This window comes from Salvia hispanica, chromosome 1 (genome assembly GCF_029641045.1).
Source record: "Salvia hispanica isolate PSC_SH4W2 chromosome 1, Shi_PSC_v1, whole genome shotgun sequence".
Taxonomy (NCBI): domain Eukaryota; kingdom Viridiplantae; phylum Streptophyta; class Magnoliopsida; order Lamiales; family Lamiaceae; genus Salvia; species Salvia hispanica.
In genome coordinates this window covers 5,170,249-5,197,538 of record NC_142692.1, presented here as the reverse complement: position 1 = coordinate 5,197,538, position 27,290 = coordinate 5,170,249, and the positions used below count along the sequence as shown (strand labels likewise).

At 35.5% G+C, this 27,290-nt stretch overlaps 2 protein-coding genes and 1 pseudogene across 7 annotated transcripts; 2 read left to right on the top strand and 1 right to left on the bottom strand.

Annotated features, from left to right (window-relative positions):
* The first annotated feature begins 1,949 nt into the window (after nt 1–1,949).
* Nucleotides 1,950–4,593, top strand: LOC148933141 (F-box protein At5g51380-like). Its single transcript, XM_048119154.2, has 2 exons — nt 1,950–3,467; nt 3,989–4,593. The coding sequence occupies exons 1-2, from the start codon at nt 2,233–2,235 to the stop codon at nt 4,254–4,256; spliced, it is 1,503 nt and encodes a 500-aa protein (XP_047975111.1). The 5' UTR covers nt 1,950–2,232; the 3' UTR covers nt 4,257–4,593.
* Nucleotides 4,594–5,131: 538 nt separating this feature from the next.
* Nucleotides 5,132–6,713, top strand: LOC125217633 (protein transport protein Sec61 subunit beta pseudogene; annotated as a pseudogene). 2 transcript variants are annotated; one of them, XR_016134672.1, is made up of 2 exons: nt 5,132–5,290; nt 6,351–6,713. The product of XR_016134672.1 is annotated as a protein transport protein Sec61 subunit beta pseudogene, transcript variant X1 (transcript). The 2 variants fall into 2 exon arrangements; XR_016134673.1 differs by having other exon boundaries at nt 5,156–5,290; nt 6,360–6,713.
* Nucleotides 6,714–7,050: 337 nt separating this feature from the next.
* Nucleotides 7,051–25,345, bottom strand: LOC125185430 (transcription regulator). 4 transcript variants are annotated; one of them, XM_048081956.2, is made up of 51 exons: nt 25,107–25,345; nt 23,483–23,780; nt 23,095–23,323; nt 22,665–23,004; nt 22,451–22,564; nt 22,206–22,334; nt 21,934–22,122; nt 21,658–21,852; nt 21,413–21,550; nt 21,098–21,217; nt 20,770–21,020; nt 20,174–20,277; nt 19,571–19,665; nt 19,251–19,490; nt 18,830–19,039; nt 18,641–18,716; nt 18,431–18,498; nt 17,302–17,447; nt 17,060–17,168; nt 16,841–16,987; nt 16,642–16,689; nt 16,444–16,572; nt 16,125–16,364; nt 15,925–16,056; nt 15,751–15,836; nt 15,555–15,660; nt 15,352–15,447; nt 15,080–15,232; nt 13,678–13,860; nt 13,349–13,587; nt 13,095–13,218; nt 12,899–13,024; nt 12,723–12,767; nt 12,539–12,616; nt 12,348–12,464; nt 12,119–12,245; nt 11,944–12,044; nt 11,734–11,868; nt 11,562–11,654; nt 10,697–10,843; nt 10,521–10,610; nt 10,374–10,421; nt 10,145–10,291; nt 9,906–9,967; nt 8,676–8,829; nt 8,397–8,588; nt 8,214–8,318; nt 7,990–8,124; nt 7,631–7,849; nt 7,439–7,540; nt 7,051–7,366 (listed from the first exon to the last, which is right to left on the bottom strand). In XM_048081956.2, exons 1-51 carry the CDS (start codon nt 25,203–25,205, stop codon nt 7,217–7,219), a joined length of 7,206 nt encoding a protein of 2,401 aa, XP_047937913.2. In that variant the 5' UTR covers nt 25,206–25,345; the 3' UTR covers nt 7,051–7,216. The 4 variants fall into 4 exon arrangements, with proteins under 4 accessions (XP_047937913.2, XP_047937915.2, XP_047937914.2 ...); XM_048081958.2 differs by having other exon boundaries at nt 11,562–11,642; XM_048081957.2 differs by having other exon boundaries at nt 15,925–16,053.
* Nucleotides 25,346–27,290: the final 1,945 nt, after the last annotated feature.

Below are 27,290 nucleotides of genomic sequence, written 5' to 3'. Positions count from 1 at the left end.
AAATTAAAAGGGTATTAATGTCAAATCCTATATTAGTAATTATAACTAACTACTTTCTCTCTCCTCAAAATCATCTCAAATCTTTAAATTTACGTAATTCTCTCAATTTAAATTATTTTTTCCCAAAAAATATATCAAATTAAAGATAATTTAATAAGGATTCCAACGAGATCTCAATTGCATATGTTCCGACGATGTTCGGGTGATGAAATTTGATAAAATATATTTCAATTTTCGTACATGTTGATAAACAGCTTTTATCAACAAATGCAACAAAAAATCTCAATATATTGTAGGCAAAATCTCAATATTATGCATGTCCAATCTCAATAAAAATGTGTTGATATTTTCTTGTCCTTGTATTAATATTCTAATGTCATATTGTTGATATTTGTAATACACAATGTTGATATAAAAAAACACCCACGAAAATTATCATATGATAACATAATGACGATATTATCCTTTTGTTGATATTTTATCTACTATTTATTGAGATTTGTGAGTTTTAATCTCATCCACTCATTTTAAAATCCAAAGGTAGAAATTTAATCTTGATTTTAGATTAGAGTGCTACAAGCATTAGAATAGGACTCTTGTCATTGGATACATAATATAGTATCGTTTGGACTTAAACTGAAAAAGTTTCTAGTTAGGTTTGTACATTGATTTGTTTCTTAAGCCCATTTACTAATTTGAGCTGTGGGCAATAATATCAAGTTCATAAAGCCCACTTTTCTCTTTGGTAATAAAATAGTACTCGTACTAACAACTTTCAATTATGAATATGTTGGTTCAGATTAATTTTTAAAAATATTATCTCAACAGATATTATTCTTTTGTCTTATTTCATACTCGTTCATTACAAAGATTTGGGTTTTGATCTCAATACTCAATGTATTTCATCCAATATCTAACTAAAAACACACATTGTTTCATCATTTTTTACTTCATTTAATATACTACGTCGTATATGTATTTTTGAATAAATATTCATATATTTTCTATGTCTGCTACTAGAAGTCATTTGTATTAGATGACATGAAGTTTAATGCAAAATTGATGAAATAGGAGTATAAAAAATAAATGAGAAAACATTGAAATATTTTTAATAGAGAATGACCTTATCTCATCAGAAAAAAAAAAATCCATAAACTTTGATTTGATGAAAATCATAAAAATTGAAAATGGACTAATAAAATTGTAATTTTAGAGATAACTATCCCTATATTAGCAGTAGTATATATTAGACAAATTAAGAGACAAATCAAAATTCGTCCAATTAGTAGTAGTATAATAATGTAGTAGAATATCTATTAGTTCTCTCCTTAAACATCCTATTTTTGCAAGGTTTTAAAAGTCATATATTTCACATCATTCGCTCAAAAATCATTTTATTTCTTCTTTGTTGAAAAAATCTGAGAAGAAACTTCTATTTGTATTTTGGTAGTTAGGCAGTTAGCTCTCTCTTTATTTTGATGGTAGTACAGTACTAGTTTTAAATAAAGTCCCCTTTCAAAAAATAAAATATGCCTGCATTAAATAATGACTAGCTTACATACATCATGCGTTTGCATGGCAATAATTATATACTCCAGTATGTAACGATCTATTTATACTGATTTATAGAGCTCACATTTGAATTTTTATAATTATTTTGATTTAATTAAGAGCATTGGATAAATACTAAAATGTAAATAAATTTGTCTTAGTAGTAATTTCCTCGCCGCTAAAAATAATTACGTCAACATGATTTTAACAATATAAGAACTCAATCTGAGGAAGTAAAATATAAGAAAATGATATAACTCAATATCACATTATTCCTGTAGTATTTCATTAATAATTATAGAATCTAGAATATCGGAGTAGTAGTTGTGAAGGGAATTACTCTTTAAAAACATTTTCTTAAATAAAAATACTTTCGGAGTATTAAAAGTTAAAAAAAAAAAAAAAACAATTTCCCAAATTCACAGCGAAACAGTCTTCCTTCATCCCCTCCAATTTTTCTCCGCCAAAAAACTCACGCTTCTCTCTCTCACACACACACGCAGTATTCAACGTGGGCGCTTCTTGTATTCCTCAATATTGCGTTTATTTCAAGGCGGAGACGAAGCATCGCCCTCGCATATGCTTAATTCCATCTGATTATCGTCGAGGAAGAGATCACCCAGCGATGCGCAAAACCGTTTGGATTTTTCCACACGCTAACCCTAACCCTAACCGTCGCAAATGTCGTCTCTGCCCGATCACAACGCGGTGTTTGACCCGAACAATCCGGGCAGGAAGCGGCATTTCAGCTGGCCCGAGCAATTATCCGGCGAGAGGTTCGACCAGAACGACGTATTAAAGCACGTCATCCTTAAACTGCACCTCCGCTCTATCTCCCACTCCGGCTCCACCACGCCTCAATCCGAGTCGGAGCCTGACTCCGAATCGCTGAATTCGAGCCCGCTCTCCGCCGCGCCGGATTGCTCCAGAGCCTTGTCTGATGAGCTGTTGCTGAATGTTCTTAGTAGAATTACGGACAGGAAACAGCACTTGTCGAATTCGCTTGTGTGCAAGGCGTGGTGCGTGATTTCTGGAAGGTTGATTCAGTCGATTAAGGTGCTGGACTGGGAGTTTTTGGAGTCCGGGAGGTTGAGTTTACGGTTTCCGAATTTGATCGATGTCAATATTGTGCCTGCTAGTATTAATTTCGAGACGAATTCGGCGATTTTGTTGAGTTGTAAATTGTTGGATGTTTACCTGAATTCGGATGTGTTGGGAAATGATGGTCTTTTTGTTAGGAGAGATGATATCTTGGATAGTGAGAGGATTGATAGATGTGTCAAAATGTTGGCTAAGAGTTGTAGAAACTTGAGAAGAATAGTTTTGATGAATGCTAGTGAGGAGGGGTTAGGCTGCTTGGCCATTGAGTGTGAATTGCTCCAGGAAATGGAGTTGCATTACTGTGGTGACTTATCACTTAAGGGGGTTTGTAAGTTCAGAAATTTGCAGATATTGAAATTGATTGGGAGAATAGGGGGGATTTATGATTCAGTGGTTTCAGATATTGGAATGACCATATTGGCACAGGGGTGTGGGCGATTGGTGAAGCTCGAATTGGTAGGATGCGAGGGGAGTTATGATGGGATCAAGGCTATAGGGATGTGCTGTCAGATGTTAGAGGAGTTGACACTCTACAACCATAGGATGGAAGGAGGGTGGATAGCGGCCTTGTCGTATTGTGGGAACTTAAAAACCTTGAGTATCCAGTCGTGTAAGTATATTGATCAAAGTCCAGGACCAGATGAGCATTTAGGGTCATGCCCAATGCTCGAGGAGTTACATTTGAGGCGATGTCATACGAGGGAAAAACATGGTGTTAGGGCGTTGTTTCTGGTGTGTCGGAATATCAGGGTCCTAGAAATAGAAGACTGTTGGGGATTGGATGACAGCATATTTGCTGCTGCAACAATTTTTAGGTATAAAACTATAGTTTCTTTTTGTTCCATCGTAAGGTTGTACAATGCTGTAGGACCTATAGATTATAGTATTGCTTGATTTGCATAATGAGGTTTTATTGAGTGCTGTGTTCATTCATATGCCATTTCTACTTCCGTGGGAAGAGTTAAAACCCTATGCATTAGATAGGGAGATAGTTGTGAAATTAACTGTTCACATAAGGTCTAATCTTTGTGCATAGTTTAGTTGAATGCTGTTTTTCATTTATGAACTTTCTTAAACATACTAGTTTGCTAAATCTCCCCTGAAGTATACTTTCTTAGGCGAATATTGGGTAATCTCTTTTGCACAAATTAAGACTTAAACTTGATAGAATCGGTGAACCTTTTGTTACGATGATCATACATCACAGATTGCTTGTCAGTAAGAAATTGGTTTTCAAGACCTTTAAAGTTGCATCAGGGTTTTTATCTAGTAGGAACAAAATCTCCTTGCTCTCTGTTGTTGATCAAGACTTATTGATTGCTTATTTTGTTTGTAGGTCCATAAGATCTCTCTCACTAGAAGGTTGCTCATTACTGACGACTGAAGGATTAGAATCAGTAGTTCTTTCTTGGACAGAAATTGATAGGCTTAAAGTAATTTCATGTAACAATGTGAAGGACAGTGAAATAACTCCAGAGTTAGCGACCTTATTTTCTGATCTCAAAGAATTGAAATGGAGGCCTGATTCCCGGTCCCTACTATCAGCGAGCCTCACAGGGACAGGTATCAGAGAAAAAGGTGGTAAATCTTTGAGTAGCAAGTGAGGCAGGGATCAGAATTGATATTGTATGAAGCAGTTCGAGATAGCAGTTGTGCCGGAGAGTAGCAAGGTACTAATCTTGCTCGGAAATGTGCACAGGAATAAGTTTAGCTTATCAAAACCCTTTCATTCTGTATAAATGTGATTATCCATTTTCCTTTGGTAGAGTTGGCTTGGCTAGTTGGCTGCTGTATTTTACTGGTGCAGTAGTTTACCTTTTCTGTTTAGGATAGATAATGCATTAGAAGTGTAGTAGGAGTATTTATTATTTTAGGAATAAAAGTTGATTTATATCTTAATATATCTATTATTCCAGTGTAATTGACTGGAGGATTTCGCAATTGGAGCTACATATTGATGGATTTTATTGTGGCAGCTAAGAACATGAAATTATGTCAATATGAAAGTTGAAAGTTCTTCATAATTTTCACAGGCATATAATAATGATTAGGTTTAAGAGTTGAGAGTTAAAACAGTTTAAGTTTAACCAAACTACAGTAGGGAGTAGTATTAATTTTTAGTGAGTTTTTTTATTGTGGGCTTTTGAGACCTGAGTGAAGTTTTTTGGTGTTGGATACGTGGCAGAATATGATTGGTTTTGCGTATGTGTTTGACATCATACACTCAACATATTTCTGGCTTTTCTAACACGCCAATTTACATTCTTTTTCACTAAATATCACATTAAATTTAATTACTATTTTAACTATCTAAATCAAGCTCAAACTAAAACAAATTATATGTATATATTTTATCTAAATTATAGTAGTACATTAATCTCATAACACTGAATATTATGACGATATTTTTTTCATTATTATATTTACATTATTAAATATTTGTCAATATTAATATTAAAAAACCAATACTGCACGGAACAATAATCAATAATACTGTATATAAATTCTGTCTTCTCCTGAATTAAGCCCAAGCCCAAAATTTATAAATCAAATAAACAACATGCAAACACAGTACTAAATCAGTCTTTTGCGCCGCGGTTTTTCTCCTTCTTCAGGCAATTCTTGTTCTTCTCTTCCGGTATGTTTAACTCTTTCCTTACCCTTCTCTATTGTGGCTAATATACAATGATTTGGAACTTGAATTCAATAATATAAAGTTAATCTCGATTATAGATCTATATTTCTTAGCGGAATGAGATTTCAATCGGTACTCGGCGAATCGCGATTACTTTTAGTTGTTTCTTTGACCTTTTGTTCTAGAAACGATACTGTTTTGATTGGACGCGTTATATCCTAAAATGAATATCGCAGATGATCTATTTTTCCGTTTGTTGTAGTACATAAAATTTACCTGATTATTGGTTATAACGGTTTGTTAGATTCAATTTTTCCGTTCTGATCTGTTGGCTTTTATTTTTCAATAATGTGGTGGACTAAATTAAGTACATGCACATCGCGGAAAGTCTGCATCACTCTAAATTAAGTTGTGCTTCGAGTAATTTAGGGGATTTTAGGGCAGCAATGCTTGAAATACATTTGATTTACTCTGCCTACTATGACTATTTTTTAAACTGCAATACGCTTGAGATGAGTAATTATGTATTGATAAGGTTGTACAACAATCTCTGAATCAATGTTGATGGAAAATATAGCGTGCTGTGCCGATTTGAGCATGGAGTGACATATATGTTGGCCTAAAAGACATGATCTGTGCTCCTAAGTTATCTATGTTTTACTTGCTCAGTCTTGATGCCGTAGAGATTATTCTGTTGATATTGGTTTGCAATTTTGTATATAGATGTCTCAAGTAGTTTTTGCTGTGCTCACAATTAGTCTTTTGGCATAAAGCTCGACTCTTATCCTAAAAGACATGATCTGTGCTTGTTTCCTCAATCGTCTATGTTTTCCGCTCATTTTTGTGCCATAGAGATTAGTCTGTCACTGCATCAGCACCTTACTTGTGATATTGGTTTGTAATTTTATACATAGATATCTTCAAGTAGTTTTTGATGTAAAGCTCATACTCTTATCCTCTCCCCATGAAATTGCTAGTTGTAGATTTAATATTCCGTATAAAATATATTTGGCATAGCTGATCAAGATATAGTGTACCCTAACTTGGCTGTGCTCTATTGAAGTTGGTGCAGAAATGGCAACCGGTGGAGCTGCTCCCCAAAGGGGAACTGCAGCTGCTGCAGCAGCCAACCTCCGTCGGAGGAAAACAGCTGGTGGAGGGGCCGGTGGTGGAGCAGGTGGAACTATGCTACAATTCTACACGGATGATGCCCCTGGACTTAAGATCTCCCCAAATGTTGTGCTTGTAATGAGCATCGGTTTCATAGCTTTTGTTGCGGTCCTTCATGTCATGGGCAAACTTTACTTTGTTCGCAAGGAGTAGAAACACACTGCCCTCTTGTTTCAGTTGTATTAGTATTCTGGGAAGTTTCCGTTCCACAAACGAACTTCTTGTTATAATTTTATGAGTGAACTAAAATAGTCTATACCTTTTGCCTTACTTTTTATTGATCAATTCTTGGAAGTCATTTTCCCATTGCGAAAGTCGCCACAGCCATACAGCTATAATTCTGCATTCGACTGAGGTTACTTGATTTCAATAACCAGATTAAAAGCATTCGATTCTAAGTTAAAATACCGATTTAAAAATCGTTCGATTACTAGTTAACCAATAATTATTCAACCAGTTATAAAGTTAAATTGTATCGACCATTAAAATTTTAATAGCTTTTCATTTTCTTGATCTAAAATAAGATAAAATGGTAATGTCTAGAATCAGAAAGTACCAAATACTAGTAACATAATATTTTTGAACCAAAACCATAAAACAATAACATATATTGGCATAAGAGTATCGTAGATAATTACATCTAGAGAAAATTACTAAACCATGATTATAATAGACAAATTCTCAACTCTCCGATGCATATTACTCCTAAAGAACATTTACTAGTACATTTGTACAGAGGTACATATAAATAAGGTTGGTTTAATGAAGATTGTCGGGTATCCCGGCGGATACAAGACTGTCATCAACAGGTTTAGGGCCTCCAAATGACCTCGATACTGATTCAAACAACTTTTCGATCTCAGAGGCACACCTCGTAAACGATCTACTCCAGAAGCTGTACCTCGGATTCTGCAAAGTACCAACGGGCTTAGGAAACCATCCAAAAATCCTCCCTAAGAAAATTTTTAATCACGTTTTTACCTTTATCAGCTCAATAAACGTAATCAGAAGACCCCATGGATGAGGCCTATTAACAATCAAACGTTCTAATAATACTCTGGTAATCTGCTCCTGGATCGTTTCCTGCATCAAATGATAACCATATAGACAACAAATGTTGAGATTTTGACTCTGGGGAATTTCTCCGAAGCTTAAGGAGAGAGCATTGCGCACCTGGTTTGATTCATGAAATAGATAAAGAAGAATGAAGGAGAAGTAATGGGTGTGGTTGTTTGGATAACGCAATTGGTTGGCAACAGCATTAAGGAAGAGGTATCGGCCCTCTGTATCAAGATCCATTATTAACGTCTGAAAAATATCCAGAGCAGCACTCACTAAGAATGCACTTATATTAGCCATGGTTTGAGTATGACCCGCTTGCAGTTGTTGAGCCTAACAAAATTTCAAAATGATATTTGACTTAGATCAGAGTAAAAGATCGCAAACATATAAGGGAAAAGGAGCAAATTTTCAAAAAAAGAGTAGCTGATTGAGTTAATAGGAATTAGTAACAGAAATTTGGAAGGACGGACCTGCATCCCAACATAAAGAACAAGGGAATTAATAAGAGGAACATTGTAACGAGTCCCAGCACGTTCAACTTCATTTGGCGAGAGAAGAAGCTTCTGCTTCAACTCAGTGAGAAATGCAGATCCTTGTTGCCTAGTCTGCATAGGAAATTGCTTATAACATGAGATCCACAGAAGAAAGCTTTAAAACTACAGATTAATCGTTATATTCACTTTCTTGTCTTTACCTTAAGATACTCATCCACTTCGTTCTTGATCTGCTTTGCTTTAAGTGCGGCATCAACCTCTGAAAGAATTCTCGGTGATTGAGTAATCTCAGGCAGAAGGTCAATCTACAGCATCACATAGTGTGGTATTCAGAAACAATCATACAGTCCAAGCAATAGATAATATTAATTTCAGATATGGACCTTTAAGTTAGGAGTAGAAGGATCTGGAAGCCTCATATTGCGAGGAAATGCACTAAGGATTATATTCCGCATTTGTATGCAGCTGGGGGGTATGACATCACAAAAGCTGAAATGATAATCACAAAGGAACTCCGGAAAATCGTGAAGTAGCACCAACAACACTCGTAGTGTCCCCTTGTATAGAAAATGCACCTGGAGATATACACGATTAAGTTGCATCAGCATCAACACACAACAGCGGTCGAGAACATGGAAATAGTCTAAGAATTGTATACAAACCGGTTCCCCAAGTTGAACTTTCCTCAGGAATGGCTCCATGAACTGGAACAAGTCCACCAGTAATCTCTGGAAATATGGCCATCCTTTTTGTGCATTTGCAGTGAGCAACTTTGGCATAAAACTTCTATGACTTACCAACTCAAGCCATGCAAAGCTGAAAGCAGCTAGACAAGTTAGTCTCATACAAAATTGAGCAGCTTCAATGTCAACAATATGAATATCGATATCATCACTCAAAATTGGTGAGCCAACCATAATTTGTACTCCCTCTGTCCCATTAGAAATGCAACGTTTTCCTTTTTGGGTTGTCCCAATAAAAATGAAACGTTTACTAAAATGGAAACAATCCTATCTCTACTTTTTCTTCTCTCTTACTTTACTCTCTCCTCATTAACTCACAAAACAACACTTCATAAAATCCTGTGCCAAAAACCAAATGTTGCATATTTATTGGGACGGAGGGAGTATATGATACGCACAAACAAAAAAAATTCAGACCATATCATATCAACTATTGGTTTGTCACGCAATTTCATGGAAAAAGAATAAAGAATTAGGAGCGACTAACCTCAAACTATTCTTAGATATGAAAGGTATCAGATTAACATATAATCCATTCAAAGAATAAAAGAATTAGGAGCGACTAACCTCAAACTATTCTTAGATATGAAAGGCATCAAATTAACATATAATTCATTCTAGAAAGAAGAATGTAATCGATTGAGTGCTATGGATGTGAGTTTGTGTGAATCCATAAGTAAGTACTCCCCCGTCCCAAGGAAGATGACCCCTTCCTTGGGTAGCACATCATTTTATGCAGTTTTATTTTGTGTTAGGTGGAGAGAATACAGTAAGATAGAGGAAATAAAGTAAAAATAAAGAAGTTTCTATTTTTAGTAGTGGGTCATCTTGGATGGGACAAACTAAAAAAGAAAGTGGGTCATCTTTGGTGGGACAGAGGGAGTAATATAATAATACTGGAATAGTCCTGGCTCAACCATAATCAAATCATTGAAGCTAATGAAAGCTACTCAATCAATATGCAGATCATATTTGCAAACAATTAAAGCTGAACTCTTATAAATAAAGCAGACAATAATTTAAATTCATCCTATTAGCTTGTGGATGTACAGTATTTCTGTGAGCAAAATATGCCTGGGATGGTTCACTTTGTATATCAGTACTCTCCCTAGATTAATAGGTGAGCATTAGACAAGTATAAGCACAAACCTGAACCCTGGGACCTTTAGAGGCTGAATTGCATGGAAGGCATTCGCAAGACCAGTCAATACCTGAAAAGGTTACACGACAATTAATATTTAAAAAGAAGTAGCTATACAATTTGAAAAGCCTACTTGAAAAGAAACCTGGACCAGAAACTAAATCTTGGAATAGAGTCATTATCTTTAATGGGAAAAAGGTAACAATCTTACAAACCCATAGCTGAACTAAATGCCAAAATATGGTACCTGAAAATTTGCACCATCAAATACTGGATCCAATGAACACAAATCAAGCAGCCAATTAACAAACAACCTAAAGTAGGGCCTTGGATTAAATGACGCCTTTCTCTCCTCGGCATCTTTTAGAATAAATTTAACCGTAACAGCAAGAACCTAAAGCAAACATAGTAGAGTACATTAGAAACCCAGACACCTCATCACAATAAACAATCCATCTCTATTCTGAAACTCATACCTTGGGCAGAAGTGAAAGTTTACTGGAACCCTGATCCGCAGGGAAAAACTGGAAGGATTGAAAGAGTTAATGCAGACAGTATGGAGGACTGAGAATATAGGGATTGTAAATATATTTAATTGCCAAAAGTACTTATGAGATGCCCACCTTCAGAACCGAGAAAACTAACTTCGCATACATGTCGATAGCGAGAAATGAAAGTGACTCCGATGATAAACAATGTGAAACAGAGAGTTCCTGGTATTGGACCATAATTAACATAAAATAACCATTATAACTGAACTATATTGTTAATTATAGTAAGATTGGAATAGGACCCTCACCATAATCCTGCGGAAAAACCGATCCGTCATCTCATCTCCTTTAAGAAGCCCTCTCTGTTGCAAGAGTGAAACATGGCGAGCACAAGCTGCATCATTTGCTCCGGGCAGTTCGCATATTTGGTACCATTCAGTAAATAATGCGGATACCTGTGTCGGTATCATATTCAAAGGTCAGAACATATGATTATAAAACATGGAATCCATGCCTACAAAAAGTGTGATCTAATTTCTGTTTAAGAAAAAAAGATGTTCCACCATCCTTTAACAAAGAACTACAAGAGAACTATCTGTGGTAAATAAGCACGCATAAAGTAGTAAAAGGAAAATGTGAAAAATTTAATACCATTTAAACTTCCAACTAATATTGATTAAATTAATTCACTGTAACTATAACTTCAAAGCTTGTTCCGAACTATGTTACAGGTTCCATGAAATCAGCTATATGCTGCAACGAGTGTGCAAATGCTACACGAGCCGCTCTTTTAAGAGCTCAAAAATTATTTAAAAGACAATATGACAAATTGTTGATACTGCAATGTAAGGTAAGGCAGTGAAAAGTCTCAAAGCATTCATTTGGATCCAGATGACAAAATTGAGAAAAAGCACTAATCACATCCTACTTCTATCAAAAACAAAAACGTTAGTTATTCAGTGCAATTGAAAAAATAATCACAAAATCATGGGAAAGGAAGAGGGGTTGGAGATTTCAATCCAAACCTAGTATTTTATTAAACAAGATGTGAGACCATATGTGTAGCCTTAAGGAGAGTATAAGCATGCATAAAACCATCAAATATCTTCCAAACCATCATTGTACTACTACATACAGATTTATAAAATGATAAGCAGATCCAATATTAAGTACCTGTTCAGAGAAACCAGCAGGATCAAAATCCACCAATTCTGTCACACTGAATTCTTCCCTGCTTGTTCCAGGAACAGTGGTCTGTTCCAGCAACTAAAAAAAAATCAGATGTTGAGAAAATTATCAAGAGATCAAAGACTAAAAGTGTGGAAGAGAAGAAATATCTGAGGACCTTTTTATCCCTAGGGGTTCGTGCAATTTCTTCTTTACCAACAGCCAAAGGAGACAAATTTCCAGCATTAGCTGGGTTCTTAGCTATTTCAATCAGCTGTTGTAATGACTCCGGGGATCCAGGTCTTGCAGCAAGCTGAAAATAAGGAAAATAGTTAGAAACTCCAGAAATAATCCATAACGTCGCAGGCATCATTGAAAGTAAACATGCCTTTGCCAGAGCATCTACAAGATTGTGAAGCTCCGATATCACTTTAGAATCGTTCATAACCAAAGTTTGTATGAGAGAAATGGCAAATTCAGTTGCAGCCTCTGCACAATAGACACGGAAATCTCTATTAATATCTCCAATTCATCATACTAGACATACAATTTTTTATACATACTGTTTCTCCCAGCATCAAGAAGCTTTGCCATGTGAACGTTATACTCCCCAAGGTTTAATAACTCGCTGCGAATAAGACCTATAGTGATATCTCTATTGAACTTCCTATCCTCCTCAGAGTACAAAACCTGTCATAATTGAGATTTGAGACATTAAACACTTACATGTTAATAAATGCAATAAACATACTCCCAGCCGGACTTAAAAAGAATATATTGAATTGGATATACCCAGCTAGTGAGCTCCTTAACCACAAGCTTGCTGACATCACGTATAGCCGCCAGGATTGCAAGGTGAGCATCAACATGAGCACAATTTGATGCATTTTCATACAAGCCCTTGAAAGCCTAAAGGAACAAAGTAATCCTATGTAAGATGATTTCCAGGACAGCAGTAAATATGCACCAGAATAATGGCCAACCTTCTGGGCGACAGCCAAGGCTGCCTCATCTCGGCTGATGCACCTAAGGATGACTGCAGGAACTTCAGCAATAACTGCCTGTAAAGACCATACTGACAGTCAGATAAACACGTAACAGAAATCTAAGATATAGGTAGCAATGGAGAGCACGTAATGAGATAAATGTGATATCGCCTTTTTTTACCTGAATCTCAACCTCTTTCGCTTCATTAGCCAACTGATTTTCTAGCTGAAATGGGTTTGATAAGTATGTTAAAAGCCAAAACAAAGTAAACCAAACTCAAAAATGCTGATTCCAAGGACTAAATTCTCAAAAAATTAGTTAAATCCATATAATAGAAGAGCATATAGTACATATACCTTCTCTGAGATAGTCTGGTACTTTTCCAATGCATCCCCAGTGGTTATCAAAGGCTCTGTGACATTAGTTCCAGGACGCTCGGAAGATAGAGTTGCATTAGTAGGCTGTGCAGCATTTCCAAGTTCCTGCATTAATGAATTCATAAGGTAAAAAAGTGCACACAAAAAAAGACATATTTACACCGAATGTACTTACTTTTGCAGAGCTAGAAGGTTCCACCACTTGCACATCAGTAGTCGAGGTATGAGGCAATGAAGGAATGGTGTCACTTTCAGAAGTTTGAGGACCATCACCAACTGAAATATGTGTTGAAGGAAGACTGCAATATAATCACCAGAATCATATATACTTGATTCCTTTTTGTTTTTGTTCGGGTTTACTCATAGGAAAAAAAAAATTATTGAATGATAGTACTATAAAATCAAAACAAAACCCTAAACTAAACAAACCTTGTAGGAACCTGGGATCCAAAAGGTTCAATCTCATCCGAGCCCATTTCCAATGTCTGGGGCACAGCACCAATTCCAGTGCTAATAAGGCCAGGCGAGTATATGCTACCACTGATTTGGCCAGATGTAGATGCAAATTGCCTGGACAAACCACCACCTCCTGATGAAGCAGAGAGGCCAACTGGAGCAGTATTTGAGCTCTGGGTGGACCGATTCTGTCCTGGAAACCGAGCAAAATCCTGCAAACAAAATGAGAGAAAATGAAATCAGAAACAAAATGATCACATAAATGAATGTGACAGGTTTCCAAGAATTTGTTAAACAATCACCTCATAAACTCGCTGCTGGGAGTGTGACAGCTGGCCTGGTTTAGGACGAAGGGCTTCCGGTAAAATGCTCATTTGACCCGGTGCATAAAGACTAGCATCAAAAAAACTAGCACCAACACTTTCTCTATGCTTCCTCCTGATAGAAAGTTGTTGAGCTATGTCCCCATCAATGCTCTGAACCGCCTGTAATGAAAATGAGGTTAAAATTGGAAATAAAGACAAAATACAAAAAATATTATTATAAACCCAAAAAAGAAGAAATACTCCCTCCACCCATGAAACAATGACTCATTTTGCCAATTTGGGACATCCACGATTTAAAGGCCCATTTACTTTTTCCCATTTTTTTGTAAGTGGGCCTCATACTCCACTAAATCATTACACTCACATTCCATTAAAAATTAATAATCCTATATAAAAGTGGGAACCACATTCCACTAACTTTTTCAAACCACTTTCTTTCCTCCACGGCATCAAACAATTTCTTAAAACTTGAGGGAGTATCAACAGACCATCAAGTTCACAAATTGTAACTCTCTGCACATCCACACACACTAGCTCACACGATACCACCATTACGATTTGGGATCCATTTCATATACAGTAAACGGGGCTTTATCATCCACTTGAGTTAACATCAAGTATGTTTTTCAGACATGATATGCATCAATGCTTACATGGAAACATGCCTGACTTACGTGTAACATAGCTGTATAAGGAAACATGACACAGTATTTCTTCAATCTTTAAAATGAAACATGAGCATTACCAGAAAAGTAGAAATCACAAAACACCTTAAATTAACTTTTCGTCGACAAACAGACCAGAAGGGTTGGCCAATATAAAGAAATACACTTCAGAAAAAAACCAATGTTTAGTTCTTATTGCTAGCACTTGTTCAGAAGGACCGTGTCACTTTCACATGTTATTAGAATATTTTAAAAATAGGCATTTAAAGAAAGGGAATATGAAAAGTGGGGAACCCTCCCTCAACAGCTCAACATGAAATGTCAAGAATGTTTTAACAATATAGCATTACATCTCATAACACACAAAATATAGCTACATACCACAGGTATTTACAAATATAGCATTACATCTCATCTCCACTCAATTTTAAATACTATCTCTGTCCCATGCTACTTGCACATTTCAAATTATGGTATTTTAAGTAAAAATTTGCACAGTTTCTAATTTAAGTAAAAATTATGGCATTTAATCAAGATATTAGAGTTAATTAAGTGTTGCCTTACTACACTTCAAATTCCAATATATTTACGCTGTCAAAATGAAAAGTGCTAGTAGCATGGGACGGAGGGAACATTTATCAGTACTGGTTTTCAAGACCCAGTTGTCATAACCTGTATGAAGCAACAGATAACTTGTAATAATTTCAATTTACCTTATCAGTTGCAGCTTGTTCAATCAACACACAGCCTAGGTCAAGATTATCATTAGTCACCAGTTGAACTGCTTGTTCTGATAGATCAGTTGATATGTTGAAGCCCTGAAGTGAGTTTCTGAGCTGGGTTGATATTGAACCACGTAAAGGTTCCTAAAAATAATGAAAAAGAATCTTTAATCACATGAGGAGTATTCAAGTAATATTCTGACAATTCAAAAGATCATCAACATTTACCACTAGCAAGTAATAAAACAAAGGTTCATCTGTACCTTGCAGGTTACATGAGCAAGACTTCCCGCCAACCTTGCCACCATCAAATGTGCCGCATTTCGTGTAAGGGTCTCATCGGGCTCCATGGCATAATCCTGCCATTAAAAAAAAACAAATTATTTAGGAAACAATTTGTTTGCCTTGTAACATGCACTACTAATACAAACACCCTTCAAAATCAACGAATTGGAATAAAATATACCTTCAAGACAAGTTCCTTAGTTGTCTGAGTCGCAATAGAAACACTACGTTGCACGATACTGGACACTATTTCTTTAACAGCTCTATCCATGGCAATTGGAAGTACACTGAAGGAAATGAAACACTGATATAGCTGAAAACGATTGATGGATATCATTGTCAAATAAAATTGAACAGTTACAGTTACTAACTCAGACCTCTGGAAATGCAAGTGTAAGCCATAAGCCTGAAGCTTTTTATTGACAACAACTTGCTGTTCAATATTAGCTGCTGGTACAGGAACCTGCAACATAACAAAAAATAACAGATCATCAGTCGGTATTTAAATAAAACATCATCAGAAGCAAATATAAGTGGAACTCTGGAAAGACCTGATTAACTGCATATTGTGCCTGTCCTTGTAGAAGGCCTTGAGCAGAAGGCAGCTGGTCAGAAAACCCCAAGCTTAGCTTCTCATCCTCCGTTAAAGTTCCAGATGAATGATGGAGCGGAGCAGCATACTGCTATTTTGATCACAAAATCAACCTCCAATCATGCTAATAGATCAAAAGAGAACAATTGAAACACAAACCTGAGACATTATACGAGAGTGTCCACCAGGAAGGGGAGAGGCAGCAACATCAAGGGGCATCTCAACATGGTTCAATGTCGAAATTATTCCAGGTTTCACCTCATTCATTATTGGTGGTTGTGAAGATCCGACATCCTTATTTGAGAAATCAGGATTACCTTCAACTTCTCGGACTTTTTCCTTCAGAAGAGAAGTAGGTGTAACATCCTTAAGGTCAACACTTAAATGCTTAAACAGGACCTGAAACCAAAGAGATCTCAATTAAGAAAATCCTCTCAAATTCAAGTGATCCCCTTGAGCAAAGAATAGCCAGAATTACCTCAATCTCAAATTTGAGATTCATCTTCAAATTTGGCATTGCATAAATCTCAGCAAGCAATCCAAGAATCGCCATTGTCCAAGGGTTGGGAGGCTGATATGCAATACTGTTCGAACAGGGTTCCAGAATCTAAAACAAGCACATTAAGTCAATAAACTTGGATTTGCAAGTACATATAAAATAAACCAGAGATCATACCTTTGAGGTAAAAGGAATAACAGCTATCATAAGTCCCTTTTCATATGCCTGCAAAAGCACAGAACAACAAATAGTACATTTCCACATGTCAGAAAAATCAAATCAACAAGATGAGATCATAATGGCTACATGATGCTCTCAGACAATCCAACTCCAACTTTATTAAGTCAACTAAACAACAAAATAGAAGAAAAGAAACCTCTATAATCAAAGATTTTGGATCTATCTCCCGTGCCCTTAGAACTTGATTTTTGCCGATTGTAATCTTCCCAAGCCAGCTTCCTAAATTTTTCAGCAGTGATCGTTCTTCCACACTAGACTTTATAAGGTCTGATCCAACAAGAACCTGAACATACAAATATCAAGAATAAACACCACCTTTTTGAAAGGAAATCAATTAAAATCGACAAAATCAGACCTTGCAGTTTTCATAAGTGGCCTGTACAATCTCTCTGAACAAAGGTTTCAAATTTACTTTATCAAGAAACTTCAAGTACAAATCATGAAAATTTGTTTCAATGCTTGCCCTGCCCAAAAAAATGACAAAAGGGTCAAGATGTCATTTTATATTATTTAAAATCAAGCCAGTAAGAATAACCTCAAAATAATACATCCAGAGAACTGTTTCAGATAAGGTATGCATTGGCAAGCAACATTTACCTCTTCATAACCATATACTGTGCGAACCACGGATAGAATTGAGGATTTAGAATTTCACTAAACTCTTTAGCTTTAGCCTCAACATTTGCAGCAGACAAGTTATTTATAATAAAAGATATCTTGTCCTGAGCTTCTGATGCTGGAACCTGTTCCATAGATCAATGAAACAGTCAGATACTGATAGAGATTAAACAATAACAACAGATTAGACAAACATCACAAGTGATGGAAAAGAAGGCCAGAATATACACCGCACATAATTCATATACAACTAAGACATAGTCTGATAATCTCTTAGCAGAACATGCAGAAAATAAAACTCCGCAATATCTGAGAAAATGCTACATAAATCAGCTTTACAGTCCAGCCAGGGTTGAAGACTGTAACTAATTCTCAAGCATATAAATAGTTTTTACCATTGTAGATATATGCATAATTCTTTAATCACCATATGATACCAGAAAGCACAGAAGCCTAGAGTGCTACCATGTATCAGCATTTAAGCAAGCAGCTGTCATGCTGTGCTAGATATTTGAAGTACCAGTACACGATAGGGATGGCAGAACAAACATAGTATCAAAGATATGAAGTTGAGAAAATTGGTCTAACTTGATTTTTATACTCTGCAGATCATCGTAATATTCAATTGGCAGTCTTCAAATGAGTTCTAACTTCTAAGGAATGTCTCAGTTACACAATAAACCATTGACTAGTTGAAAATCTATGAAGTACATCTTTAGATACTTCATTTTAAGAATGTATGTAGGACCCACATGTCTGATTTAGCATTTAGGCCTTTCTTTGCAGTTCCAAGCAATAAGGTTACATGTACATGGTGCGTCATCTCTAAGTCATCAAAACTGTACAAGTATCTTGATGAACATGGATAATGATTGATAAGTCAAGTAGCAGATTTATTTGACAATATTAAAATTCTTGCATCTATGCTTGAGAGAATGCTAAGGTAGCAAAGAGGTAACCAAAAAGACTGATCGAAACTACAAGTCATTCTAGAAAGGAGTCGACAAACAATGAATAAAAATCAAAATCACAGAGAAAAAAAAACAAAAGGATCAGGATCAAGAATAAACAGAGACCAAAAAAGTATTAAAAAACTATAACCAAACACCTCTACGGGAGTTTCTCTTCTCTCAGCAGCAGCAACAAGGGTCTCAATGTTTAAAGCAGAGCCAAATCCTGAAACAACAGTCCCCACTGTTAATGTAATCCACAACCCATATGCACACACAGAGGAAGTAGCGAAGAGTATATTTTGTTGGGATAAGGGTGCTAGGAAAATACAGAGAGCAGTTATAAAACCACTAAAAATGAGAATTACTTGCTGAGGTTGATCTAGAAGACCGTGGAAAGCCCGGTGAAGCAGATTGTACTGACAGAACAGCACCGCTGTGTGACTGTATTGTGGATTTGAGTAGATCAGCTCTCCAAATATAGAGGCAAAATAAGGTAAAAATAGAATATATATCAAGTGAATTACATCAAGGTTGATAAAGTATCTATTACTTGCCTTCTGAAGGGTAGGCATTTCGCTTGAAGGAGCAGTAACAGGTTGCGCAGAAGATGATTGTGATTGCTTCATGTGATTAAAGATAGTCGTAGAAGGTTTCCTTTCATCAAGAGAACTCGGTGGTCTCTGTGGTAGTGGAATTGAAGGAGAAACAGGCAATCCAGACTGTGTGCTGCCTGGTCCAATTAGAGAAAATGGCGAGCCTGCAGGCTGAAAACAAAACGACACAATTTCAGTGAACACAAATTCACGTAAATCACCTGGAGTATAAGTATTATCCACAACAACAAACAGGGAAAAATACAAAATCATGTGGCACTTTAACATTGTAACTTTTGCTATGAAATCATTCAACTGTTTCTTTTCTGTAGGTTCAGCTACTAAACAGTTAACAAGAAGATAATAATTCAAGGTCTAATACCTCCGTAGTTGGAGCAGAAGATGGAGTGAGACCATGATGGTGATCATTAGTTGTACTATGGCCAACATCAGGTTCACTATGAGCAGCTGAGATCCTGTTAAGTGCCCTCTCTATGAATTCTACAAGGTCTGAATGAGCAGCCCGCAAATGAGATATTTGCAGGATATGATTGCAGTATTGTGGCCACTCAATGAGACGGTCCACAAACTGCTCCAATGCCTTGGTCCCAAAGGAGAACATCTGATTATCAAAAGGTCAAGGTCAAGGTCAGTCTGAGATTCAAATAATGACATTAATTGATAACATGGGAAGGAACAAACTTTTGAATCTGCAGGCTTCCTTAAAGCATCTAAAACAGCTCGTAAAGCAATGCCCAGCGTAAGGTGAGTCACTAGTTGATGCTTGATGAGTGATCCTGAAGAAGAAGCATTCACAAAGATTAAACTAGCAAGCTGAGTAAAATAGGAAGGTTCAGAGTATTTTACAATGCTAATTATCTGGGTTCATGTTCATTGTTCACCCAGTGACCAACAAGAATTTGTTGTATCAACATAATCATCTCTCCTAATTCACTAATTTCGCATTAAAACATGTGCCATCCCCAAAGTTTATATTTTTAGAGGACAGAGAGAGTAGCATAATCCAATATCATTTTAATACAAGGAAAGTGACTTCATAATTCAAACCAGCTACTTGGTAATTAAATCAATCCAACAACATGAATAAAATAATATGACAAACTAAGAGGTAAAAGATGTCATAGTATATAAAATTTTGGCTGAACATCCTGACATGTCCAACAATCAAACTAGCCAGTGGGTTCAATAATTCCATGCACAGATCATATGACAAAACACCTCCCACCATTTCAAACAGCAAAAATAGTTTGTGTACATTAGAACAGTCAGTAAATAAGATCTCACCAAAAAGTACTGCTGCAATCCTCAGCTGCCTTTCAGGGTACTTCGAGAAAAAATTGTATTCCTCAAATAGATTAGCAATCATGCACTCGTATATCGACTTTTTCCTGTTAAAAATTGTATTCCTCAAATAGATTAGCAATGACGCATTTACTAACGAAATGCTAATATGATAGCAGTACTCTCTATTTCAGCATCAACAAATGAAGCAGCAAAGTTTATGTGACCAACTGACCATAAAATTCACCATGTAGAAGTCATGCTATTCAATTGAAATAGTGACCACTTAAAACAAGAAACTTCAAGGATCTGCTAATAAATAATTCTAACAAGATACTATATTTTTAGATATATGAAATATGAATTTGATCAAAATAAAACTTGGTGAGGTAGAGTAATAGATCCCATTATCCCCATAATTTACTTAGAATAATAACTCGAGAAAAACAATATGATTAACAAAGTGAATGCCTGCTTTAGTGGTAAGAGCATATGCATAAATAATAACATCACTTAGGAGCCTATAATCGGAAGTTGCATGAACCTTTTCAAACAACATACCAAAGGAATCATCTTGTAATTTGAAGGGGAGAAAATACCTTTCTTCTGGAGATTCCTTGAAGCGGGTAAGCATTTGAATCATAGCATCGATAGATAGATTACCAGAGAACATTTGATGGAAGTATGCATTTGCTTCTGTTTCAATGTCATCAGCATAACCATCAGCAGCAGCATCAGAACCCCCAGCACTTCTCATTCTTGAATTAGAACGCATATGAGAGACATCCAATTTTTCAATTTCCTCAGACAAGTGATTAGAAGAAAGCACACCAGAATGAGACTGAAGTGCCTGTACAACAATTTTCGGAAAGGTCAAGTACTAGTAATCCCAAGCTGGCTGAGATTAAATGTACGTCAGAATGTTACCTTTAAGACAGTGGGACAAGCTTCCAAGTACATATTCAAAAGAGAACCAGAAGGGTGATGGTGATTGGGAGAGATGTCCTGATCTCCAATCTGAACATCCTTCAAAAACCTGATGCATTCCTGGAGGAATACTCATAAATCAGATTTTGGAATTGCAATCATTAGAGACCACAAGATGGCAGATACCAGTTCCAAAATTAGTCTTAGCAAATATTGTCTTGGTGAATGATTTCTTTTCGCAATAAAAAGATGGCTTTTTTCTTTTCATCCCTAAGATCTTAATAGAAAGAGATCAAGAAAAGAGAAAACACAAACCTCATAGAAAGCATCTTTACTGGACACTAATCGAGCACTCAACCAGCTTTCAAGGTCCATGATTTCTCTATTAGATGCAAGTACAGCCAAGCGAATGCCAAGGTAAAAAGGAAACATATCTAGTACTTGTGGAAGAACCTGTACACACGTTTAGCACATATGTTCAGATGCCAAGATTTGCCTCTCAATGGGGTATATATAAAAAAACTAACATAGCATATTTATGATTTTTAAGAAGTCAAGACCTTTATTTCCTGGAAAGCATCAAAAATCCTATTGACACTGTCTGGATCAACATTCACGGAATCTATAAGTCCACGTAGCAACAAGTTTCGATTAACATGCCACAGAGTGTACAATAAGCCACTTGCAGAAGTCTTTTTAAGAGCCACTGGGAGCACAGCGGATGCGACCTCATTTTGGATAAGATTATACGCAGTCTGCCAGACATAGTTCACTTAATAAGCAATAAACCATAAAAATCAGAACACAAAATCAAGATAATTTCTGATATCACCTACATTAACATGGGCCATTCCAAGAAGCAATACTTCTGGGAAGTTATTAAGAGGAGATTCAAGGACATATCTCACTAAACTTGCATGACCCATCTCAGATAGCTGACACAGAACCACCAGCAGGTCATGACATGACCAAGCACGATTAGGTCCAGACTGCAATGTATGTCCAGGCACAGCATCATCATAGGACTGCAGAAGGCAAAAAGCATTATAAACACATTTCAGATGGCATAGGTTAATTGGAAACAACTTAACAATCATAGCAAGTATACCAGCTGCCTTTCAGAATGAGCAAACGTAAAGACTTCAGGTGGTGCAGAGACTGCATATTTTAGAAAAGATAGCTGACCCTCAACATTCTTCCAAACAGATCCACAAATAGCATGGAGAGGGAATGGTTCCTGAAAATTAAATGTGCAAAAGAGAAAATGAGAGTAACAGATTAGGTATCTTGCTTGATTCTTTACATTCCGAAACTAATAGATGAAGGTCAGATAGATTATATATCAAGTTCTACCTGGCATGCATGCTTGTAGACAGACATGAAAAATGAAAAAGCAGCCTCATTGGGGATATAAAATCCCTCGTGATCCAGATTCTCCATGACATTAATCCAGTTAGTTCCCAGAGCCTGAACCAAACAAAAAATCAAAATAATGGGGCACTTTTATTATTGGAAATGTAGATATCATGTTACAAATAAATTCATAAACTACATGCATAGAACTTACAAGTTGCTTGATTGAATCCACAAGGACGTCAACATTCCAAGAATTCAAAGATGGCATATCCAGGACACTGTTACCACCAAGGGCAGAGCGGAATGTAGCAAAGACATTTTGGCTGTCATCAAGACCTACATAAGTTCTGGCAACCATTCCAAGAATCTTTGCAATTGTGGCATCAGTGAGCGGTAAGAAAAGCGACAACATTTCTTTGCATTGAGCCACATTGGCAGTACACCCATATCCTAGCTCACACATTACATCAGCCATACTAATTTCTTTCTCCATTTCTGCTAGAATGGCATCAAAATCCTCTTCACCCCCCTCATTCATCAACTCTGAGTTTCTGCAAGCATATACACAAGCATAAAGGTAATAATGGTTTCCAGAATGAATACTAGTCTATTTATGCACTAGAAACAGACAGGGAAAGCACCTGAAGAAGTTATCTTCAAGTAGTTCATCATGAAGAAAAGGTATGATGACAAACTGGGCCCCGTCCTTCGGTTGCACGAGAAATAACATTTGCATGAATGAATCAACATGCTTAGAGAGGCCTTCAGACCGACTGAGAAACACAAGAATATGGTGAATTAACTTGGAAGACTCAAATGCAACAGGATTGGCACACAACTCTGTGATCTGACTCATGCAGAAATTCTTTCCTGCATACAACCAAGAAAAGGGCTACAATTTTAGTGGAACACGTAGAAGAACTCCACAAAGATAAAACAATAAACTGCTGTATGCATTCAACCTCCTACATAATAAATATATATACATGTGTGTGTGCGTAATTGTGTACAAGGATGAGAATAACTAACCGCACATCCTGGTATCATGATCTTCAGAATTAGACAAAACAAGCCCTACTCCAATTTTCTCAGGTACCGACAAGTGTAAAGCATCAGAAAGATTCAGCAGTAGGTCTTCATTGATGGCTTTAGACCGCAGTGACTCACTTAATATTGAACTAAAGTTAGGTTTATCCAATAAATATTTGAATATTGAAGCAAATATCGGTTGCAGCTTCATATCCTTCAAATCCCTGGAATAAATATCGATGTGGTCGAAACAGGCTTGCAGAAGTAATATGCTCGCCTCCATTCCATGCATTGTATACTGTCAGAGAAACATAATAGAAACAAAAACAGTATGTAAGTAATAACAGAAAATCTATTCCAATGTCAGAAACAGGAATTAACAAACACAAATGCAACAAATTTCGCATAATTCTGAGTCTCATCAATTAGTAATTTTCAAAATGCACTGCAGATAAACCAATTGATTTTTCTAGGCATTACTTTCATTCGTCATCTAAAAACATATTGTGTTTGACCCTTTTTTGCAACACTAAAATATCAAAAGAATTGACATTAAATGTTTTGTACTACTAGTAAACAAGGTGAGGGAAATCAAAAGTTTTCACAAAAAATCTAAACGAAGTATAGTTCAGCCAATGGCTACTTTGGGTCCAAAATCAAGACAAAATAGGATGCCGAAGCAGAAAACATCTCATATTTTTCATGGGGAAAGAAAAAACCTAGAGTTGTTGCCCCAGTAACATTTCAATTGAAAACAAGCAAGGTTTAATGAAGTTATTAACACCACTCATCAAATTGCTTTTCAAATTAAACATGGATTTACAAGATAAAACTCAGAAAAATGCATATAGATCAGCCAGCTAGGATTAAGACTGCAGTCAAGACTTCATGATAATAAACACATTCTTATCAATACTACAATTTCTACGAGTTCTATAAATTCTCAAAACAAAACTAAATCAGGTCCATCTCGAAAAGGTAAAACCATGTACACAAAAATAAATGGTAACTCCACCAAAAATAAAAATAAAGGAAAACATGAATCCACTGTCTTGGCAATAAATAAACATCCACTATTAATTGATGCCAAATGCAGGTAAATAAGTGTTATGCTACATACTGAAGGAGCAAAATCATAGAAGCCCCTCCCTGGCCACCCCCACACCTCTACTAAAATGTTCCCAACGAAGTAATTTAAGATTATTAGGGTGCGAATACCACAAACAAAACAGTACATTCTTGAAATAAACAATAAACACCTGATAAATAATAATTGCAATGCATTGGCCATTAAAGATTACATATTTCCGATAAGCTGGATCAATGAGGTGCGTTATGAGCCATTAAGGTAAGGTTCATGCTACCTTTTCACTAAAACATACTCCCATATCGTAATTTCTCACATTAGACTTGGCTCCATTGTAACGCAAACCAAACAATTATAAAACAGCTAGGCTCGCTCACAAAGCCCAGTCCTCGTAGTTAGAGGCTAAGGGTTTTACAGTATAAACACAGGATCATCAGTCAAACCAATAAAAGCAGAGAAACAAAACAAGTGAAATCCACGCATTTAAATTGAGTTTAATAATGCAGAAAACATCAAAATTGAATGAGCGTAACGTACGTTGCATAGTTCTTGGAAAACCGAATCGGAGTTGGAATCGTTAACGTCCTGCAGCAGAAACCTAATCTGGCCCGATAGCTTGGAGGAGAACGTAACCATGGTTGGGGAATTGAAGATTGCTATTTGCTTGGTAAAATTTGGGAGATTCGACGAACAGAAATTGCTAGGGTTTGCAGATGGGAATGATTGCTGAAATTAGAGGAGACGAAGATCTAATAGCGATTGAGTCGAGTGAATTAAGCAGTGGATGGGCTCTTGATTTTATATGGGTGGGTCGGGGCTCCGACCCGGGAATGTTTTCCAGAGTCGCTTTTTCTTTTTCTTTTTCTTTATTTGTGAGAGTTTGGTATTTCTATATTAAATATTGTGCCCATCATGCGGACATTAGATAACAATGGAGTTGGGGTGGGTAAACGGTTTTCGGTTAATCGGTTAACCGAGAATCGAATCGAAACCGGTCGGTTATCGGTTCGGTTCCGGTTTTAAATTTTGCTAAAAGTCGGTTATCGGTTATAACCGATAACCGTCGGTTATAACCGGTAACCGAATTAAATTCAATTTTAATTTTAATTATATGTTTATTTAATACTAGAATAAATTATAATTTACTTCAAACTTTGTCACAATGAAAGAAATTGTAATTTATATCAAAATTTTGTCTAAATCAATGTCAAAAAAAGTCCATTTTAATTTGTGTCACTATCAATTAGAGTATTATACTTATAAATTTATATCTCAAAATCAATAAAATTCTTAAGAATTACTATTTTAATTTTAAATATAGAATAACCCTTCACTTATTATTGGAGACAAGTTTTTAAAGTATAGAATATAGATCATGTAAAGTTCAAGTCTTTTAAAGTGCCTAAACAAATTATATATTACTTTTAAATAGGAGTATAATAATAATAATAATAATAATAATAATAACAATAATAATAATAATAATAATAATAAAAGTAGATGAAAAGTTAAAAATTAAAACTATAAATAATTTTAAATTCAATTATATTATTAATTAATAATAGCAGAAATTGTAATTTACTTTTAAATTTTGTCACAATAGAAGAATCTGTAATTTACTTCCAAATTTTGTCAAAGTCTCATATTGCATATTTGCAATGTCAAAAAAATCTATTTTAATTTGTTACCTATTAGTTATTTGTACTTATAAAGTTATAATATATTAAATTCAATAAAGTTTCTAAATATATTTTTAAAAACAAGATCTCTCAAAGTTAACAAGTGCTTAAGCAATACTACTATTATAAAAATAAGATAACCTTTCACTTATTATTAGAGGAAAGTTTTCAAATTTTAGATCATTTAAAGTTTAAGTCTATTAAATAGCCTAAAAAATATATCATATATGTATTGCTTGTAAATAGGAGTATAATAATAATAATAATAATAATAATAGTAATAATAGTAATAATAATAATAATAATAATAATAATAATCTGTAATTTACTTCTAGATTTTGTCAAAGTCTCATATTGCAAATTTGCAATGTCAAAAAAGTCTATTTTAATTTAAATTAATTTATTATGGTGTAGGATAAAATTGAATGATTATGACTAAAATGCAAAAAAATATGATAAAAAATTTGATGTTTTCGGTTTTACAATCATGCAGAAATGCGTAGAATTGAGAATACACAAAATCAATTAACAATCTTTGTGAGAAAATTTCAGAATTTTATATATTATAGATTGAATCATTGAATTGAATGATTGATCATTGAAGGAAGGCCGTGAAATAGTTAATTCAACTTTCGTTGATAAAATAATAGTGTAATTAGGTGTAGGTTGAGTTATCTATCACAACCTTAATCATGCAAAATAAACATTTGAATAAGTTAAATCAATTCGGTTAGTTCGGTTATAACCGAGAACCGACCGGTTCTAACCGAGTCGGTTAATTAAGTAACCGAACCGAAGATCGGGTCGGTTCCGGTTAGTTTTTTGAAGGCATTTTGGGGTCGGTTAACCGACAAGTCTGTTCAGTTATTAACCGAACCGACCGAATAACCAGCCCTACAATGGAGTATAGGAGTAGTAATTTATTTTTAGATTATTTTAGTTATTTTTTCTATAATTAACTAAAACGAAATTCATTATAAGAATTTTAAAAACTTGGTAGTGCGATGTTCTAAGATGAATTAAAAATGAAGGGTTCAGTCTT

Excerpts from the sequence above, each read along its gene's own strand:
- LOC148933141 (XM_048119154.2), top strand. The coding sequence starts at position 2,233 with ATGTCGTCTCTGCCCGATCACAACGCGGTGTTTGACCCGAACAATCCG. Across the intron at positions 3,468-3,988 it reads GCTGCTGCAACAATTTTTAG|GTCCATAAGATCTCTCTCAC; the intron begins GTATAAAACTAT and ends TTTTGTTTGTAG.
- LOC125185430 (XM_048081956.2), bottom strand. The coding sequence starts at position 25,205 with ATGGTTACGTTCTCCTCCAAGCTATCGGGCCAGATTAGGTTTCTGCTG. Across the intron at positions 16,690-16,840 it reads CAAAATCTTTGATTATAGAG|GCATATGAAAAGGGACTTAT; the intron begins GTTTCTTTTCTT and ends GTGCTTTTGCAG. Across the intron at positions 8,830-9,905 it reads CTAAAGGTCCCAGGGTTCAG|CTTTGCATGGCTTGAGTTGG; the intron begins GTTTGTGCTTAT and ends AGCTGCTTTCAG.